The sequence below is a fragment of the Pithys albifrons genome, chromosome 8 (assembly GCF_047495875.1).
Source record: "Pithys albifrons albifrons isolate INPA30051 chromosome 8, PitAlb_v1, whole genome shotgun sequence".
NCBI lineage: Eukaryota > Metazoa > Chordata > Aves > Passeriformes > Thamnophilidae > Pithys > Pithys albifrons.
Genome location: NC_092465.1, coordinates 21779453 through 21794156, shown reverse-complemented (window position 1 = coordinate 21794156; position 14704 = coordinate 21779453). Strand labels below are relative to the sequence as shown.

Here is a 14704-nt window from a genome sequence, read left to right as displayed (position 1 = left end):
TACTTTGATGGTACAGGGAGGCACTGTCCGTGATTACAAAACTCCTGGCTGTGCTAATTCAAATGATATGCATACAGTCTTACGAGAAAGAATCAAGTATAAAGCATTTTTGAACAACATTTTCATCCCACCCAATAAATGAATGTGATCTACAGTTTTGCACACCACTAAAACTTACATTAAACAGAGATTTAAAACATGGTTTAAGATCAAGGCAGATTTGAAACATTCTGTTTTACCTATTAGGGTCACAGTGTTTGAACCAGCGCTCCTAAAATATTAACAAATTGTAACAATACTAACAAATTGGAACGCTACCATCAGTACAGCTGCCTGTGAACCCGCGGGTCAGCTCTTCTGTCCCCAGGAGAGGGCAGCAGAGTTCACGGACAAGTTTCCCAGTTTCTCACCACCTCTTTGTTAAACAGATAATGATGGAGTACGGAATTGTCAACAGACTCCTTTCTGAATACAAACTCAGTGGAGTCTGCATGATTAACAGACCATATTTACATACTGCAATATAAAAAATAAGCTTACTAAATGAATCCTCTTTTATATAAGAATAATATATTACCAATAGAAAAAGGACTGACTGGATTAATACACCAAATCACTTTCTCAGTAACACACAGTATGTAGGAGCTTTATTTCTTCATAAATTCTTGCTTTATACTCTAGGGAAAACTTTTCTTTTAAATATCAGCATAATACAAACTAATTAAAACCCACTAATCCACGTCAAAAGCATTATTACCTTAAAAGCTTCAACTACAATTTTTAAAAATAGCATACATAAGAAAAGTGTTCTATAAAACCCCCCCAAACAACCAGGACAGCCATCAATCTCACAAAGGCTGCAGATTGCTCTGAATTGGGATTTGCACAAACACAAAATTTCCTCAGTTTATGACAATGTATGAAATAAAAGCACAGCAGTTTTATATGGAAAATCCTAATTTGTGGAAATCTGTAGAAAGAGAATTGCCCACAGATTGAAAGAAGGCTTTTTTTCCCTATTTGGAGACAAACATAACATAGCTGTTACCATAACAAACACATATTTTCCAAGGCTTAGATGCAAACTCACAGCATATTTGAAAATTCATCTACCCAGAACAATTTTCACATGGGAATTGCCAAATGTAATGTGAATAAATGTTCATGGACAGGCAGCAGCCAGAAATTGGAATGTGAAAGGATTAAACTGGGAGGCATGTAAGGTTGTAACATTTTTCAATTTGTTTATACCTCTTTGAAAAAAATGCAGCTGATAAGGGGATGCATTCTGCTATGCAGTGCTGAGAACCATTTTTAAGGCGCTGAATGTACCTCTTCAATTCCTATTGAAGTCAGCCTAGTTGATGGAAATGAGCACATTGCAGCCCTGTATCTTGGAGCTCCCTGCAGCATTTTGAGTACTTGATCTATGGTAAATAGCACAGGGAAAATGCAGAGAAAGCCATGACAATTTACTGCCAAAGCTATGTGTACACAGACAATGCAGAGCTATATGTAAGTACCTAGAGCAGTTGTACTGATGCAACACCCCTGCTTTACAGTAGCGTGCCCCATGAGGGTATCTACTTGGCAGGATTAATTAACCCTAAGGGAACACCAGAATTTAATAAACTGAACAAGAGGTATCTCTGCATGGAACTGCATATGCTGGATGCGCATTCCCTGGTTACTAAATTGAAAGCAGCAGCAAAGCAGAGATTTTACCATATCTATAAAAGAAATCAGGCATACATACTAAGTGGCTTGTTAAAAGCATACGGGAGGCTGAAAGAAGGCTAGGAGTAATAGAGTTCATGCTGACATGACTTGGCAATGACATTTGTTTTTAATGAAATAAAAGGAACAAAAAGTACAGTCAAATCAAACTCTATAAAAGCAGACCCCATGGAGATTGTTAGAATGACTATATAAACTCTAAGTACTTATGAGCAATTCTACCTAAGAAAAAACAGACTTTCTGTGATTCTACTTAAAATTATCTGAGATTTTGACACAGAATTTTGTAGAGATGAGAAATAAAAGATTTAAAGGAGTTTACTGTTGGAATCAAATCTCCAGAATGCTTCAATTGGTAACATCTATCTTTGAGACTATATCCCTATGGCTTTGAGGAGATAATTCTGTAACGAGGAATTGCTACATGTCTTAGTGACAATACTCAGCTCTTCCCAAATGCTCAGTGTGACTGATTGAGAGTACTGGGATCAAGTGCTGTTATGTGGATCAGATGCATGGATTTCTGGTCTAGTTTAGAAAATTGCAGCATTAGCTTGTTTTAATTTCAGGGCTCATCCCACAACACTGTGACAAGCCCTTTGTTGTGAAGGTTTCCACTAGTTGTTACCTAAAGCACTGATAGTCCAAAAAGGGCCAAGTGTTCAAATAAACTGAAGCGCTGATCTTCTACAGAACTGCATACATACCAAGGAATCGAACTGATCTCGTGGGCAAGCAAACAGCCGTCCGTTAACACTGAGAGTGGTAAACACTGAAACATCATGAGGTTTGAGCACAACCTTTTCTGTGAAAATGAAACAAATAATTATTTATTCTATATATGTAGAATTTACAGCAGGACTGATCCAACAACTGCACAGATCACCCTCCTGGGAACAAATTTTTCTCAGTAACCCAAAGTCCAGGATACAAAACAGATGACAACAAGGTCCTCTTTATGGAAGAAAGGTGATGAAAAGTTCACCCCAAACCAGTCTCCTTCAGAACTAGAATCCTAGTCCTACACTGTACAGAGAGGTCAAGAAGCCTGTGCTGCCATCTCTAGAAACTATCTGCAAAAATTCAGCCATAATTAGGGACTCTGTTTATTCTTTGCTGAACTGTAAGCATTTGAAGAACTGTTCTTAATAGAAATTGCTTTGGAAGACAGTACCTGCAAAAAGAGGTGATGAAATGCATTGCAGCAGTTCTAAAAGAGCATCACATCACAGGTAAAGAAAGATAATGAAGTAACTTACAAAACAGTCTCTTTTAGCATGTGGTTGCTGTCAGCAAATCTGACAATAAAAAATTGCTGCAACTGCAAAAAGAAAAGCCACCTGGTGTCAGTTCTCAGGAATTGAGCTGGTTTTGGCAGGCGCCACTGTTTGCAAAAATGCCTTCCAACACAGCTCTCATTACCTCTGTGCATCTCCACCCAGTCATACCCAGCCAAAGAACTTGAGCAACACCAGTTCTCCAGCAGAATTCATCTTGCAGTTACTTTCACATTTCCACAGCCTGTAGTGGGGGGCTAACTCCTGACCCTCAGCAAACACTAGGTCAGTGGGTATGGTACTAAGTTGTTCTGTAGTGGTCTGTATGGCCAGAGCAGCCAGAATGGTAGTGACCACTACTAGAATGTCTGCACTGCAGTGTTTTCTGAGGTTGCTGATTCTAAAGTCTAGTCTGAGATTATCCATGCTTATCTCCTATTTCTGTTGTTAAAAAAACTCTTACAAGACTAACAGTGAAGGAAAATGGGGTAACTCTGCTCTGTAACATGAAGATACACCAGGTTCTCCATTTTCTCTGTCTCCCATGTGAGCTCTAGTCTGTGCCTGCAGTAGAGGAAGGGCTTGCCTCTAAGACAGAATTTATGTACTAGCTGAACATGCATGTGGGTATAAAAGCCTTGACTGAAATAGTCTTTCAACCCTCAAAAAATTCTGCTTCACCATACCGAGAAATGTTTAAGATGATGCAAATACAGTACCTCCTCCTGAACTCATCTTCACTATGATGAGGCCTTCTCCAGAACCCAGCTTGTCTGCTACTGCGCTGATCACTTCCTTCACAGAGGAGGCCACTGGCACCCGGATAGTGGTGTAGGTTTGGTCTATGCAGTACACTTTAAATAGAACTAAAAAAAAAAAATTGCACAGTTTATTCCACATATAAAACCCAGAGATGTACTGTATCAAATTACTTTCACTGCAGGAACTACTCTTCACAAATGAAACAAAGCAACAATAAATTACTACAGTTCTGATAGCTCCCCATTCCTCAGATGTTCTACAGTTTCTAGTATAGAAATGTCTGATTTCCCAGAGTTTTTAATAAACCATCAAGTAGCAGTGTTTCAATACTGAAGCGCTGGAGGGAAGAGCTGCCACCCAGAAAGGACCTGGTCAGGCTTGAGAGGTGAGTCTATGCAAACCTCACGAAGTCCAACAAGTCCTAGGTCCTGCACCTGGGTCAGGGCAATCTCAAGCACAAACACAGGAGGGGCAAAGAATGGAGCTCTGAAGAGAAGGGCTTGGGGGTGCTGGTTGACAAGAAGCTCTTACAAGACCACCAATGTGCACCAGCAGGTAGAAAGCCAACTGTGTCCTGGGCTGCATCACAAGCAGTGTAGCCAGCAGGTCGAGGTGGGTGATTCTCCCTGCTTGTGAGACCCTACGTGGAGTACTGCATCCAGCTCTGCTGTCCCTAGCAGAAGAAGGATGTGGACCTGTCAGAGTGAGTCCAGAAGAGGCCACAAAGATGATGAGAGGGCTGGAGTACCTCTGCTATGAAGGCAGGCTGAGAAAGTTGGAGTTGTTCAGTTTGGAGAAGAGAAGGCTCTGGGGAGACCTTAGAGTGCCTTCCAGTACCTAAATGGGGACTCCAAGAAAGCTGAAGAGGGGTTTTGGACAACCCAAACCATTCTATGATTCATTATTTATGGTGCTACATTATTTATGGCCACTAGTTTAACCAGACACTTGGTTATGTTCCAAACATTATGTGATTTTAAATCAACACTTCTTTTCAAGAGTCAGTAAAACTGGTTGCAAACTCTCTTATTTACAGGAAAATAATATTCATATTTACAAAACAGATTTGAAAATAGTCTTGGTTACAACCAGAACTTAAATCAAACTGTGTTGCAACCTGTTTTTTACAAGCATGTATGTAATTGCCGAATCAAGAATATTGTAGACAAAGAAGAAAAATACCCTAGAGCAGTATGTACACACTTGTGTGTACAGATCAAATTGGCTCACAGAGTAATACACAAACCCAGGCCTCTGGCTGCCTAGAAATCAATATGATAGTACGTTAGCCTGAAAAAAGTAAGGCAGCCCAAAGTGACATGAATTTAAGACAGAAGAAGTTAGCAAAATACTCTTTCAGCTCAGCTGTCAAGCCAAGTCAAGCAACCTCTGGGGTTATGGCTATCCATGGATTTTCAGTGTGCAGTGTGCTGCCTGCTCTATGAATGTGAAAGGTGCAGACATATGAAAGGAGCAGTTACTGCCTGTCCAGACAGACACAAGAAGTAGTATTTCCCTGGCAGAAGGAACTGTTTCCCTCTTTGCAGGCCTACATGAAACACTGATACAGACAACAGAAGTTGCATGCCTGCCAGAATGTCTGCTATTCATATGCAGTTAGTTCCCGCTTTTGACATGGCTCTTCCATTGATCTGATTTATGCCACCAGCTTTCTCTGCTAAATGACCATGCATTTTGTTGCCTTGTTTTTACTGTTGTTCATTAGCAAGAGCTATCCTTTAATATCAAACACCTTGAAGCAGCTGTTTTAGGTGACGATGCACCAAAACAAATATTGAGAATACCTTTTCAGTAATCGAAAAATGGTATTTTGATATACTGCTTCAAATTTTACCTTAATCTCTCCAGAGAATCAAACAGTAGCAACAGGCCAAACCAGTAGATTTTGTTTTCTAGGCTGTGTTCCTAGATTCTATGATTCTATGATCCAAAGCATGCTTATCTGCTCCACTCCCATCTTGCAAAGGAACATGTTAGCTCAAAGTACGTAGGGGGGACAGAGGCTCAAACATGACCTTCAGCACCCACTATTTATTGCACTGCCGTTACCCACACTACACTGTCTGTACTGACTCTTACCTGTTTTGTTCATTCCTTATTTTAAAGGTCTTTACATCTTTCTCTGAGGAACCACAGTGTTTGATAGCACAAGCAACTAAGGGAAAAACCAGGAACACCCCAAATCAATGATGGAGAATATTGGGCTAGCAAAAGCAAAAAGAGTTTGCTTAAGGCTAGGCTTCAAAATTGTATTTTCAGATCATTTTTTTTGAGAGAGACAAATTTACACAAATCTCAGTGGTTCAAGAATATTTTGCAGAGAAGGAGCTCACCTTCATCGCTGCTCCTGATGGGCTGGCGTTTCTGTGCCCTGTCGTCACTTGTGTTGAACAGCTGCAGAAGAACTTTGTGCTGAAAGTGAATCATCAAGGTTCAAATCAGTTCAAAAAGAAACATTATGTGGTATACATGAACTACAAAAGAGGTCTTATCAATAGCAGAAAAAAAGAATAGTAATGCAAAGTTTGACAATGTTAAAAGCTATTTCCTCAATGTGTTTTTTTTAATATATCCATGATTCTTAAAGAGAAGATGCTTATGAATTTGCTGTGCTTAAGATTTCACTTTAGAAAAAGGATAAATAAATTATCTTACCTTCTTTTGTGGTGCTTTAGGTTCTTCAGAACTATAAAAAGGTAAAGTATAGAATATATATTTAAATATTACCTGTAAGACTGTACAAAATCACCTATAAAACATGGACCACTTGTCAAACTAAAATATCAACATATTCATATTTATATATGAAAAGACTAGATGATACCATAGTTAATCTATGACCAAGACAGAAAAAATACTATACAAACTTCATGTAAGCATAACATAAGCTTCTGTCAACCTCTCCGTAAGAGTCTGGTGTTTGCAAGAATGATGTGGAAAAAGAGAGGGCCCCAGACATTAATCCAAACAAGCAAACATTCAGTCTTGTAAGACTGAGCGGCATTCACAGAATGGCTTTTAAATAGATACAATCAATAAATTTTTTAAAATTTTGTTCACCAATTTACTGTGGAAAAGGACAGGGGAAGGAAAGAAGCAAAAACGGTGCTTACACTTGCTTTACAATTTTCTCTAGCTCTGGAAGTTGCTCCTTTAGTGCTGCAATCATTCTAGTATCATCTGATACAGATACATAAAATTCCTGTAAATGATACAGAATAGTCTTTAAATAACTATAGGGGTAAATGAGCAGTACTCAGGAGAGGGGATTATAAAATGACATCTGATAGCTTAATGATTATAAAGAATGATAATCTGCATAGAGGAACACATGCTGGGCCCAATCCTCTATTACTTCTACTTGTTTATCTCCAGCTGATTTAAAGCAAGAGTTATATATGCAGAAGGGAAGCCTGATGAGGCTCCTTAGCTCACTCTGTAACCACTGACTGCTCATGCAAAAACTGCATTTTCAGATTGTCGAGGATAAAGACTATAAAATTCACAAATAATCTGTCATGATAGGTTTTTTTATTCACTGCTGTTGTAGTCCATAGTGGTTGATTTGGTACCGAGTCATTGACTCGCAGCTACTCCAGTCTGCTACAATATCACCCCGTTTTAAACCCTATTCAAACCTCTTCCTGATATATCTACATAAAACTGACCCAAAGAAGGATCTCGTAATGCAACCAGTAACTGTTCTTTAACTTCTAACTAATGAAAGACTACGTCATCTCCAAAGTTGGAAAAGCTTTCCCATGTGGGCTTGCAGGATGTCTGCCATTCTTAAGGCCCCTCTCTATTCCCCTCTGCTAATTCTTATGTTAGATTCAGTTTTAAGCTCTTTGGGGCAAGAACTTTCTTTCAGCCAGTAACATATGGGATTGTGTTCCATAAACACAATATAAAATAATAATGGCAATCATGATGACTTAACATCATTTTGGCAGTGTATCTTGTCTTAGAAATCCAAGGATATGGCACCTAACACAAAGAACTTTAAATGGTTCTGAAGACAAATACCTTAAGTTCCCATTTCTTTCAAATGGAAAGGATTTTTGGTTTTGCAGAGCGGTGACCCTGCAGCGCCTTCCTGGCACACCTCAGGCAGGCACAAACAGCCCTCCAGTTCAATGTGCAGAGCCCCTGAACTATTCACAAGTAAACACTTAAAAAATTCATCTACTGCTATAATATAATCTACCCGTGCAGTGCTTTCAAAAGGGTCTGCAACAGTATTTTCAGAGGTCCAGTGGCTGACAATGGTTCAAGCGCTGTTGTGCTGCGTTTACTGTCTGCAGCCAAAACTGAGAAAAGAGTTATCAGTTTGCACTTTGAAATAATCTATTTCTCTTCAGTTTGTGACAGAATTCTACAGACTGGGAACAGGCTTTCAGCTTATCTTGCTTAGTAGGTACTTTTCAGTGCAGTGATATGACGATTCCTTTATACCTCCAAAAAGGCCATGGCTGCTTCGTCTTCTTGCAGTAAATCTCCATATAAAGCAGCCCACTGCAGAACTAGCCGAATGACTCGCCTTTTATTGTTGAGGGCATAATCCATTTTCTCCTGCTCTGTACCCTGAGAAGGCTGGGCATGATAGGTGCCATAGTGTCAAGGAAAACATTCAGTGATTGAAAATATCAAACCCAGTATGAATTCACAAACAACTGACTTCCAACAAACCATTATCAGCATGTTCAAATATAACTTTCTAATATGCACTTCTAAAATCTGACATCTGCTAGAATAATGATTTGCAAACCTTTCATGTTCATACTAAAAAGTAAAAAAGACAGTGAATTCTCTAAAGAGCACAGGAATGATCACAGTCCCACCAAAGAAGTGGTTGCTGAAGGGGAGCCAAAATGACACTTGGAACACAAAGGAGAGGATTAACCATGGAGAATGAAGGATATTCCTCCTTGTTCCTCTTTTGAAACAGTTGAAGAAAAAGAAAAATGTCACTTGGTGTTTATTAAAAATTTCAGTACTCCATCTGTGAGGAAGACTACTGTTATGAACCACCAGTGTTATTCCTCTTATTTTTACAAGTTATTGTAAAAATGCTTCAAGTGGGCATCATGAAAAATTACTTCAATACAACACTGTGATACTTCTTTACACAGTTTTCATACCCTGATACATGTAAAAATCACAAGACTATTTACTAATCTTGCATCACACATGACAGTTTTGTCATTCCCCTGACACCCCAGAGAAGTACCCCATTCATTTTCACAGACTGAAAATGAACCTCAGTCCCATTATGGAAGGGGGACCTGGAAGTGTACAGCCTAAACTGACTATAGAAAAAAGGGTAAAATAATAAATTCTGTAGTAGCCTCATCGTCATGACAAAATATGATGTTTAAATATGATATTTCTACTACATCCAATAAAGCGTATTTAGGACACAATAATTTAGGAAAATTTGAACAATAAAAAATGGGAAACATTCAGTTGACCTTTTTAATGACAAAGTGTCAACATTACAAAAATAGGTGAAGAGCTAAAAGGCCACAAGTAACATTTGCAAATGTAAAGGCACAGTGGGCAATAAAATGAGATAATTTGAGTCTTTAACCTGTGTGAAAATGAAGAATTCCTAGCAGAAACAGGACATGACAATCTGTGTGTCTGCTTCTCACTAATCAGAGGTTAACAATATGTATTCAAACTCTTTCCCAATAAACTGATAACTGAATGTGAAGTAAGCACAGAATGAGTGCAGTTGCATCTTCAACTTTGCTTCCCAGATATCAGAATTCTGATTCTGGATTGTTATGAATAATATTATTTCCAATTACATAGAAATATGTAAAATATTGACACTCAGTCACAACAAAGTCCAGCATCCTTTCAAGATGTACCTTCAGTTGCTCTAACAATATATTTTAAAATATTAATTACAAAATACAAATATTAATGACAAATCCAAATTATGGAAGATATTTATTTTAAGATTCTAATTTAGAATCAGTTCTCTAACAAACACTAATAATAAAATGCAATGGGGAGAGGTATCTATTAACTCACACTTGCCAAATGATCTTGCTGCCCAAAACCCCTGTAGAGATTTGACATGCTACCAGAGTTACTGGGGTGTTCATGTGACTGACAAACTTTCAGAAATCTGCATTTTAATTTCATTTGGAAAGGTTTAAAATTACTAGAGAACTGAATATGTCAGTACAATTACAGCAGTAAGTCAGTCAAAAGGTCCTAAGAAGAAAATAATATGTTGTAAGTTATGTGCTCTAATGTCTTAAGAGAGCAAGTTTAATATTCTACTGAGTCATTTTCTCATGCTATATTTACCTTTCAAACACTATAATTATTTAATGTATTTTTACTTCCTTATTAACCGACTCACCACAGGCACTGGTATTTTTTTCTTTTTTTTGCTCCTCATTTATATTGATTTTTATTAACATTATCATGGGGAAAGTCAGTGAAGGGTTCTCACATTTTTATAGGACTTACAGGATGCAGCTTACTGCACACTGCAATCAGAAATAAAGTGTCATGTATACTTGCAACATGTGTCAGGTAAGTGCAAAATATTATTAACACTACTATGGTTAGAGTTCAATATATATATGTATTTCTGATTATCTCTAACATACGCTAAGAAATGGAAGCCATTCTGAAGTCTATTCTTCCCTGTGTAAGAACACTTAACTGTATCAGGAGTGGTGCAAGATCAGCACCCATCACCACGGTAGGATGCAAACTATTTTGAGCATAATAAAGGAGGCTCACAAAACACTCATAGAGAAACATGCTAAAGAACGATCATCAACAGAGAGCAGAAGAGGAGTTAATACTTCATAAGTATTTTGACAGTGGTCCTTTAAAGATGCACACCTGCTCCCACACTTGAACTAACCCAAGTGTACTTTTGGAGGTGCTGCTCTATTTGAAGTCTTCTTTTGGGCTTTGCCCTGACTTTCTCTGACAAGCTGGAGCTCTGAGAATTTGTCCATTCCCATCCCAGCGAAGAAGAGAGGGAAACAGGGGCCTTGGTCCAACACACAAGACTGATATCCTGATCCAGGACAGAGGAGCATACCCTTTAATTCCCTATAGAAAAGAGGTATGTTATTTTTTAATATTGCAGGATCCACACATTTTAATGACTGAAAAAGACTAGTGTGCCAAAGGACAGCACAGAATAAGCACTGAATCCACAGCAAGCAATAATGTTACTGAGACAAGATGGTACAACCGTCCATTCCTTTCAAGATTAAAAAAAACTTGGAGATGACAAAATGCTGCTATAAAAGAAGTGAAAAACCAAATAGTTCATATCCTGCACTATGCTTGAAAGCACTACAGTGGTCTAGCTCTACTCACAGTTGCATGCTTCCAGCTATTCTAAGTGAGTTTTCGTTCAAAACTGGCAGCTGAACCAAAATGTAGCCAACTGAATCACCTTTCTTCTCTTTGTTTCTGTTTTAATTTCTTCATTGAGCATAACTCATCTCTCCTTAGTCTCACAGCACCAGTGAACATTTTTGTAAAGTGATTTTGCTCAAAAAAGATGAGTTTTGTTAGGAACCTTTCAACCCTAAAATAAATTTCAATGGTACAATCACAAAGCACAGTTAATTTTTCCATATTAAGAATTGAGAAAATAACAATTCAGCTCTAGGAAGAGCTGACACTAAAGCAGCAGGATAGCAGTTACTTCCAGCTCTCCTCCTCTTTGAAAAGAATTAGCATGATGCCTGCCATGACTCACTTCTGACCATGATCTTAGTGTCCTCTCCAAAATAGACTTAATCACAAATGACATTTATTTATTATCATTATTTATTTATTTATTTATTATCGTTATTATTATTTATAAAGTGATAGTGTCATTATCATTTTGATTTTCAGAAAAGCTTTTCCACTATGAACAATGAGGTCATGCTGCTTATGGGTCTGATTTCCCCAGTTATTGGATATCAGAGGTATCCTATAAAATAGTATAGGTATATTATAATTCAGGCTAGACAAGCCTGAATATCAAATGGACTGATTGTAAAATATGAGCTAGGTAAACCATGGGAAAACCCCAAATCCATTAAAAGTGCTTTCTTCCCCTCTCAGAGCTGTCAGCAATAGCATTTGATACACTTTTGATATCAAAACCAATGTGATTTTGGAAAATATGTTTGTTTCAGGTATACAAACAATTTTCTGCAGCCCAGTTTCATGGGTACAAAGGTTTTAAGAACAATTACTGTCCTTGCTAAGAGTAACACAAATGGATTCTCAAGCTTGCCAGACAAGGACACGATGCTCTATTTTGTGGTTTCAGAGAGTGAGCTTTTCCAGATGTCACTCGCCCTGCTGAGCTTCAAGGAAAGCACACTTTCACACCAGTGTGACTCTAAACAAATAAATAGGGAATTGAAGTTATTATACCTCTGTCAAAATTGTATAAAACAGAAAACATTACATGTTTATTTAATGCTCCAGTCACTTGATAGCTTTGAGTCATTGTGCACAAGGAAAACTCTCAGTGTGCAACAGCTCCCCAAACTAAATAACCTGCCAGTAACTGACAGATGGACATTTCACAGACTCCTGTAAAACAGACAGGAGGAGAACCACCCCAGCTGTTAATGCTCTCCACTGAAAGATTTCATCTCCTAGCATTCACATGCCATTGAAGTTTCTTGCAGTTTTTTTATCATGTTATAGACTATTATTATAGATTATAACTATTTTTAGTCATAAGTATTATGTGACAGCATCTAGGAACTATTTACCCATTATTCTATGAGTTTATGTACCTTTTTGCTTGAGGCAGTTTGCAGCTTGTAATCTACAAGTGGACCGCTGAGATGACCAAGACATAACTATCCCAGCTAAAATGTAGATGCTGTAGTTCAGCAAAAACCAAGAAAGGCAGGAAGGATACAAGCAGGGTAACCCAAACTTTTATATAATTTCACTTACATGGTGGAGGGATAGTACATTTATTTCCCTTGGAAAGTAATCAGCACAGGAAAGATACAGTTTTCATGGTCTGGGACCATATCTCATCATGGATGTACACTATTCATTTCAGAGTTGTTGAGTTATGGACAGCTGTTAGTCAGACACTTAGAACCTACCCGCACAGCACAGCCTACGTGGAACGTGATGTACATCTTCAGAGAAAGAATCTTCAGTCTCATCATTGATATGGACAGTGACTAAAGAGACTTAACTTTTCCCTTATAAAAGGATATTGTGCCATCAAGGCTGGGCAGAGTTGACTATTTGGCATAAAAACACAGTGCATCATAATAAAATCATTTAAAACAGAATCTGTGAAAAGAGAAGAAAGAAAACAGTGAATTAAGCCTCTGCAAACAGCTTGGGGATCACAGGGATGAGTTTTCTTTCAGATAAAATATCTTATAAGCCCTCTGCAGATAATAAAGGGGTCTATGTGCTCTTCATAGGCATTAAGTATGAAAATGGTAATGAACTAATATGAGCTGAAATACTAAGCTTTTAGTCTTGTCTGCATGAATTTTATTGCAGTTACATTAACAGGCATGAAATCTGGCATAGCACAAACACCCACTCTGTTCTTAAGTGAAATATTTGGATATACTTCTCTACAAGTGTAGAGTTTTATGCAGAAGAAGAACCAGGCTGCTGCACCTGGGTACCTAAGAAGAGCTGCTGCATTTGGCTTTAGGAATGACACATTTAGTGTATACACCACAGAAGGCAAATAATTCAACTCTGTTGATTTCCTACCAATGAGCAGAATACTTAAAAGAGGTAAATGGGCAGTCGAATTTCTGGGTTTATTTTGATGCAGAAATATCACAGCCACTACATTTACATTAAAACATATATGAACAATGTGACTGACATTTTCCGTGGCAAAAACCAGCAAGATTTTTTTGTCTCTTAAAATGATCTGTGTAAATCCCAGTTTGCCTTATGTTTTTATTTGTGACAACAATAAGGATTTATAAGCTTGGCTGCAGAGGCCAGAATAGGTTTGGCAGGCTTATATGGAATCACTGAGAAACAATAAACACAATACCCTGGAGCATAATTTCTACAGTGCAGCTTTTGAGATAACAGAAGCATTTATAAACACTGTAAGTAAGGGATGGCAGACAAAATATGGTGAGATAACTGTGTAATATAATATTACATCATTTCTTCCACTCCAGTAATTCATATATGAAAATATCTCTCAGTTAACAAAACTAACCTCTGGAAGGGTGAGTTTTCTCTTGCTTTTGTGTAACATCCAGAGCAAACTGGATTTTAAATATTCTTAAATAAAAGGAATGCGTAAACCAAAAATTCAATTCTGCAGCACTCTTAGATGCTATGTCATAAAAGTAACTTTGTGAACTGTAACACTTTGTATTGCATTAGGATATAGGTGTAATCTCGTCATGACATGTTAAATGTATAATACGTGCATACTGTGAATAATAAACTTGTGATTATATAGCTCCAAGCCTAAAGAACAACATTCTGCTTGTCATCCTAATACACATGAATATAAAATCCTAATAAAAATTAAATGGATAATTTTTTTTGTCTTTGGAGTGGTTAAACCACTCACTTTGAAAGAATTTCTAGAATTTTTCAATTATTCCCCCACTGATGGACCACTATACAGATTTCTTCAGTACTATGAGGTGAATAACAGATTAACTGGATTTATGAACATCTTTGAATATATACTTCTTAGACATTTGTAATGTAAAAAGAACTTGCAAAAGCAATATTATTTAGCTCAATACACAAGTATGTGCATTACTTTATCAAAATTATGAGGATTTTTTGTGTCATTTTAGAAGTTAAAATACTAACAATAAGTCAGCAAATATCTGCATTTCTAGATGTAAATTCTCTGAATGAACACTAACGAAAAGCAGCCTATT

The 14704-nt window shown here is 37.6% G+C and overlaps 1 protein-coding gene and 1 long non-coding RNA gene across 6 annotated transcripts in view; one reads left to right on the top strand and one right to left on the bottom strand.

Annotated features, from left to right (window-relative positions):
* Nucleotides 1-14704, bottom strand: part of RAPGEF4 (Rap guanine nucleotide exchange factor 4) — a 155396-nt gene that overhangs the window by 24568 nt on the left and 116124 nt on the right. For all 5 annotated transcript variants that reach the window (XM_071562023.1, XM_071562022.1, XM_071562024.1 and 2 more), the window contains 7 exons: nucleotides 13031-13109; nucleotides 8253-8403; nucleotides 6911-6999; nucleotides 6453-6483; nucleotides 6131-6209; nucleotides 3734-3880; nucleotides 2445-2542 (listed from right to left, as the gene is read on the bottom strand). In XM_071562023.1, coding sequence (XP_071418124.1) covers nucleotides 2445-2542; nucleotides 3734-3880; nucleotides 6131-6209; nucleotides 6453-6483; nucleotides 6911-6999; nucleotides 8253-8403; nucleotides 13031-13109 — 674 coding nt within the window. The remainder of the gene's footprint in view (nucleotides 1-2444; nucleotides 2543-3733; nucleotides 3881-6130; nucleotides 6210-6452; nucleotides 6484-6910; nucleotides 7000-8252; nucleotides 8404-13030; nucleotides 13110-14704) is intronic.
* The window catches only part of LOC139674959 (uncharacterized), a 49775-nt gene that overhangs the window by 31082 nt on the left and 3989 nt on the right, over nucleotides 1-14704 (top strand). The window lies entirely within an intron of this gene.